Genomic DNA, 6,826 nt, shown 5'->3' with positions numbered 1-6,826 from the left:
CTTGATCTTTAAGTGGTATCTTTCCTTGTAAAACGTTATGAATACATTCACAAATACAATTTATTTCTTTTTCATCACACGTTTTAAGTAACGCTTTTTGATATTTTGGTTTAAGCGTATGCAAAGCATTTAGCAAATGTTTATGCGTTGTAACTCGACGAAGCATCATTTAGAAATGATTTGAATTGTTTGATTCTTGGTGTATTTAAACTCTTTCGTGGGGACGTAGACTGTGCAGTGACCATTAAATGGGAATACATGTGTCTTGATACGACAAAAATCATTTGTATTCTGTTTTAAATCTACCATTAAATATCCATGCGCTTCTAAAGTTGCATCCCTGTAGGCGTCTTCAATGAATTTTGTGTTATCTGGTGACACTTGTCGTGCTAAATATCTTATTTGAGTTTTATCTCGAGGGTTTTTAAAATAAATTATATAACTTGAGTTTAAAGAAATATCTCTTTGACCTTTACCTTGATGAAATAAATTTTGTGTTAAATAAAATACACTAAGATTCCTGTGATGACTACCTTTTGTAAATATATCCACAATTCTTCCATCAGACTCTCTCATTAGATCATCAATAATAATAAGGTGTGGGTTTTCACCATCAAACATATTAAGATTTGGAATTCCTTGATGATACTTAACATTTGGTAAATTATATAAAGGCTGCATTTCGTCGTAGCACCATGTGATTTCAGAAAAAAATTCATTACATACACTACTCCTATGTTTAATGAATTGAGTAACAAAGTTAGATTTTCCACATCCACTTGGACCTGCTACGATGGCAGCAAATGGATGAATAAAGTGAATCATTTTTATACTTCTATCTTCTTTGGATGTAGCAATAAAACTAAATATTTTTCTCTGTAAACATTTTATTTATACATTAAGGTTACAGTTTAATATAAATAAAGTAATATATACAAATAAACACAACCTTAAAAATTATTACAAAGCACATATATCCAAAAAAATAATAATAATAATAATCAAATATATTCATAACTAAAATTTTTGAAATATAAATATCGTTTTAGCTGAAATTGCCATCGAGTTTATAATGACCCAACGGTAATGTATCTATATTGTTTGGTAGAATGTACCGCTTGGCATCATTAAAGGATAAACATGTTTTATTTATTTCTTGTGTAAAAATTGTATGCTTTAATGATTTAAATCTATACATTTTACAATATTGAACGTTTTTATTAAACAAACATGACTTATAATTATCTAAAGTTAATTTTTTTGTGACACACTTATTAACACCCTTTGCCTTAGTAATAATTTTATCATCAACCTGTAACGCATACATTTTTGATCGCAGACCTACAAATTCCATAAAAATTCTACCACAGTTTTCATCTTTGAAATAACCTATTTTTTTTTTATTTAGTTTAGGAAAATTAAAAACGTTGTTAGCATCATAATCTGATGTATCGAAATATGTATTAATGTCCAGTTTTATATCATTATAAAGTTACTCGTAAATATTTGATAAATGAGACTGTCGGTATCGGTGTATAGCAATTTCAAATTGGAACCAAATTTATCTTGCATGTAATTGTAGTGGAAATCATACATAAGCGTTTTAGATATATCTAATATACAAAATCCTAGATAAATAGGTTTATTATAAATTAACTTTGTTTTGTTTAATTGAATTGCAACAAGACTATCAGAAAAAATTGAAACACTGTGAAAATGTGGTTGAGCAATTAAATCTCCAGCTCCCAATACTTTACCCCGATTTTCCCAATGAGTTAACAGTTTAACATTTACACGTTTTTCAATATTTTCCATAGTCTTACCAAAAACAGCGTTGTTCATTAGTTTATAAAAATCTTTCTCAAAATCTGAAATAGCTTGGGTTCTCAATTGTGTATTTAAGTCTATATATTCTTTTAACCATGGAGTCTGATTAAATTTTAATATTCTATGAATTTTTAATAATTTTAACCCCATTTTTAAGCATTGAATTAAATTTCTATAATGTATAATATATTTGGATTTGTTTTTTAAGTTTGGAATCAATCTAATTTCTTTAGCGTCACCTACAGGTATGTTTTCTGGACAAAGAGGTAAATCGGAATGTTTATCATGCAAATCAACCGGATACTCAAGATCTACCTCCAAGATAAATCCTATCTCTGAAGAATAACTAACATTAAAATCTGTATCGGGGGAAGCCCACTCAAAATTACCTGTAGGTAGATATTGGGACATAGCCCAACCATACAGGTTATTGGCATCGAAATACATTAAAAATGAATCTTTATCTTTTGAGTTATAGTTGGACATATAAACATTATTTGCTTTTGCATAGCGAGTGCTACACTGTGAAACACCTCCACGTATTCCTGATTTAATAAAAGCAATCATCTCAATATCTGTAAGTAATTCTAACTCGATTCTAGTATGTTTCAACATAGCATCCCAACTTAATCCAGGAGCTGTATAGTAATGGGCGGGATCTAAATCATAAGTTTTTATGCAAACACATCTAAAATTTTCAAAAATATCTGCTAACAATAATACATCGGTTTTTAAATAAAGATTTGAATAGTCCATCATATTTTTACATTTAAAATGATTCCAAACGTCTTTCGCATGGTTGTAATCTTCATTAGAAATAAAAGAATCTGTGAGAGTACTGTAAAATTGTGATTGCATTGGAAGTTGATATTGGTTTAATGCATCAAAATCTTTAACAAATTCATATGGAAATACACCTTTTTTAGTTAGTCGTTTAAAGTCTTCTAAATTAGGGAAACATTTTGATAATTCTTTAAAATCATTATCGTTTAAATTTTTTGCTAAGGTATCTAAGCTACTGGGTAAAAATTTAAGTGAATCCACAAAACGTAAAGTAACATTACTGTTATTGATTTTAATTATCTTTGAAAATGATATATATTTTTCTTTATTTTGTGGGAGAACTTCTACCTGACCTTCATCAAAGTTTAATGCATGTACAATGAAATGTGCATCATAATGACTTAAATTGTGCAAGAAGACTGGTATAGTGTAAGGTACTCTAAATTTTTCTGAACAAACTTTATGCACGACCCCAATAAATTTCCCAGTAAACCAATCATGGTAAAACACTGAATCCCCATTCAAATTTTTATTACAAACATAACAGTGTTCAGATTTGCTAACTATATCTTGTTCTATTTGTGATAAATTATTAGAAGCTTTTTGAAAACCAATTTTCTTCACAATTATTTTCAGATTATCTTTTAACGATTCCATAAATTTTAAAGCACAATTTTCACCAGTATATGTTACATATTTAGACAATTTATCATCATAAGAACATTTAATGTAATATCCAAAACTATAAACATTGTGTTTTTGTACATTTATCGTATGTGATTTTGTAGGGTCATTTGAACACGATGCTAAAGGACTTAAAAAAGCCTCAAAATCCGCATATATAACAAAAGGTAACTTCAGTTTACGTTGGAATTTATCAAAACTTAATTTACTTTCAGATACAATATCACCCCACCAATTTCTTTTATTTTTATCAACGCTTGGTATTTGTGTACATATATGTCTGCAATCATTTTTTTGATGGTTATTCAAACGTTCATATGTTGAAAAATATTGTAAACAAAAGTCACATAGATATATAGCTTCCTTCGATTTTGAAATTTGATGACTTATTAATCTTGACATATTTTTTATGTAACAATAATGACCGATTTTACCCTGTGTCAAATATAATAAATTTATATGAGTCTGCATTTTGTTCTTTGTAAAATACAAGGGTCCGACAATACTATTTTTTTTTCTTTGTTCATTATATTCTAGACCAAAAACATTAATACTAATATTGTTAAGACTTTCAATTTTGTGAATATCGTTTAATTTAACTGGAAATGTAATATTACCGAACTTCAATTTATGACTGTGTTTGGTGTATGATGATACTCTATCCGAATTTTTATGTATTGGAAACAAAGCGGATAACAGTGCCCACTTAAAACAGGCGTTATCTGTGTTTTTAACATTTATAACAGCTTTTTTTATTTTTATGTCATGTGGTAACTCAATATAAGATTTTCCTCTTAAAGGGTTAAATTGATTTATATTCATATCCAAATGTAAAATTTTTTTCAAACTCCACCCACTATCCTTTTTCTCGAATGAATTTATATAATTAATAAGAGAATTCGTTACAGTAGTATAAAATATATTTAAATCATCACCGGTGCAAACAATAAAATTCATTGATTGAAAATCAAAAGTGTTATTTATATTTTTTGACTCCTGCACAAAGTCACCATATAAAATAAAATTGATTTTTAAAATTGTATGCTCTTCTATGGACTTATTTATTAACGTAAATATTGTATCTTTGACTGAAGCAAGAAATAAATCTGGTGTCTCAAACTGTAAAAAATTTTGATTTTCAGAAGTTACTCTATAAGTTATTATTCTATTACCGAACGCAGTCTCAATTATCTTAACATTAGGTTTTATTGAATGTTGTATTTTATCTACATTATTTTTGTGTACGTTGCTTCTCAGATGATTAGCAAAATATTTTTTGGAAACACTTATATTACAAATACTACAACATTTCGTCTTGGAATTAATACCTTCATTCGATGTTGATGGTTGTTGTGAAGTCCGTGAAAAATCAATTTTAGTTGCAGATTTTATCCTTTTGATGTCATCAGAATTAACATCAACTTCTGCTTTCCTTTTGGTTCCCCGTCCCGTTTGTTCCACCCTAAAAAAAAAAAAAAAAAAAAAAAAAAGTTATTTACTTCGATTGCTTAAAATACAAATAAGAAAGAAAAAAAGATGATTATAAAAAATATATACTCACAATTTTCCATCGAATTCATCACATAGCTCCATCAAACTTTGATCATGAAATGAGTGATTTAATTCATTTCTTTCTATTTCATCACAAACGTTTAAAAGTTCATTTGTATCAATGGATAGGCTTGTCAATTCAAGATCCATTTCATTGAAAAAAACACTAACACATTCTTCAGACATTTTAAACACTATATTTGTTTCACAACTGCTTTCTTGTAACACACTTTTTGCCTTAATGCTCAATGGTCTTCAACATAATCATTGACTTTATACATTGCAACGTACTATTTATACTAGTAGATAAACTAATTACTAAACTACCACATGAAGAAACCTATTATACTAGTGGATAAACTAATTACTAAACTACCACATGAAGAAACCTAATTTTTAAAGCTGTAGTGTTTTGCACTATCTTCCTCCGATATCTCCTTTGTTATGTTGTATACAATATCTTTTATTTGAAGATCTATGTTAGAATCATTTTTTGTATAATATTTAATGCGAATATCAGCATTTTTCCAATGTTGCGACACCGGGATTCCTTTCAACTTTTTTAAACTATACAAATCAATTTTCACTAGTAGATCAGCATCCATTCCGTCATCTTTGTCTGTTGAAATATATGAAATGCATCCCTCCTTCACTGAACGTCCAACAATTGAAGATAGTTTCGCCTTTTTCTTTTTCCGCTCAGGCTCTTGAAGAAAAAAGTCATCTAAACGACTGGTCCTCTTATTTTTATTTATTGTTAAGTTAGAAACCTCATCTTCATCCGATAAATCATAATAATTATAGGGCTTGAAACATTTTTCCACATCTTTGAGGTTGTAAGAAGCCTGAAACATAACATATATAATTAAAAATATGTTTAACAAGATAAAAATAAATAAAGATTTTACTGAAGTAATAATTAAAAATAATATTAATAATAATAACTTACCTCCATTTTGTTATTTGTAATAAATTTCTACGCGTTGACCTGTGGTTGAATTCGAAACACAATATACTACGGATGCGTGCAGGGATATTTATATGATAGATTTGGGAAGGGGCTAGCACGACTTTGGAATCATTATCTTATCTATAAGGATTTCCGAAAAATGAATACATTAACATACTTAGCTAACAACTAATACACATGACATGACACAACAAACACAAACAAAAACAACAAACATAGTTAAGCAATCACTTATGTACTTATGATTATATTGACAATTTGGGAATCATTATCTTTGGACTTCAGTTTGTGGTGAATATTGCTTAATGTATGCTTAATGCATTTTGTGTATATGTAACTAAAGGAAACATTATAAAATTAAATAAAACAAATTGTATGCAATTTACTATTTTTTATTTCCTTACAAACAATAAATAATATACTATTATAAAGGCGAAAGTTTGTAAGGATGTATGGATGTATGGATGTATGGATGTTTGTTACTCTTTCACGTAAAAACTACTGAACCGATTACAATGAAATTTAGCACACATATAGAGGGTAACTTGGATTAACACATAGGATAGTTTTTACCCCGGAAATCCCACGGGAACGGGAACTATGCGGGTTTTCCTTTGCAAACGCGGGCGAAGCCGCGGGTGGAAATCTAGTATACATATAAAAATATTGCATATATTGGGATGACAATATAACATGATGTTAGTTTAGGTTGATGATTGATAGAAATTGGATGAGGTCAAAAATGAATACATTAGACCTGCAAATGAGTCTTCATAGAATACACCCCAGCCTCCAGTATAGCGTGTACCCCTCGAATCGCCTGCCAATGCATATACACATACCTGCATTTATTATATGCAATCTCGACCCTGACTCACAGCCAGGTTCTCATTGGGTAGCTATTCATATCAACCACGAAAGAGTTGGAGAATATTTTGATTCCTTTGGACGTAAACCGATTAGAGTAATAGCGGAATTTTTAAGAAGAAATTGTCGCATGTGGGACTATAA

General features: G+C 29.1%; 1 protein-coding gene across 1 annotated transcript; it reads right to left on the bottom strand.

Moving 5' to 3' along the window:
• Nucleotides 1-1,992: 1,992 nt before the first annotated feature.
• LOC149489711 (uncharacterized) lies at nucleotides 1,993-5,981 on the bottom strand. Its single transcript, XM_089714391.1, has 3 exons — nucleotides 5,795-5,981; nucleotides 4,856-5,690; nucleotides 1,993-4,756 (listed from the first exon to the last, which is right to left on the bottom strand). The coding sequence occupies exons 1-2, from the start codon at nucleotides 5,798-5,800 to the stop codon at nucleotides 5,235-5,237; spliced, it is 462 nt and encodes a 153-aa protein (XP_089570517.1). The 5' UTR covers nucleotides 5,801-5,981; the 3' UTR covers nucleotides 1,993-4,756; nucleotides 4,856-5,234.
• Between the last annotated feature and the right edge of the window lie 845 nt (nucleotides 5,982-6,826).

The sequence above is a fragment of the Colias philodice genome, chromosome 3 (assembly GCF_061535455.1).
Source record: "Colias philodice isolate Cphi_HAF_F1 chromosome 3, ilColPhil1 Martin Lab GWU primary, whole genome shotgun sequence".
NCBI classification, from domain to species: domain Eukaryota; kingdom Metazoa; phylum Arthropoda; class Insecta; order Lepidoptera; family Pieridae; genus Colias; species Colias philodice.
This window is presented reverse-complemented; position numbering and strand designations above follow the sequence as displayed.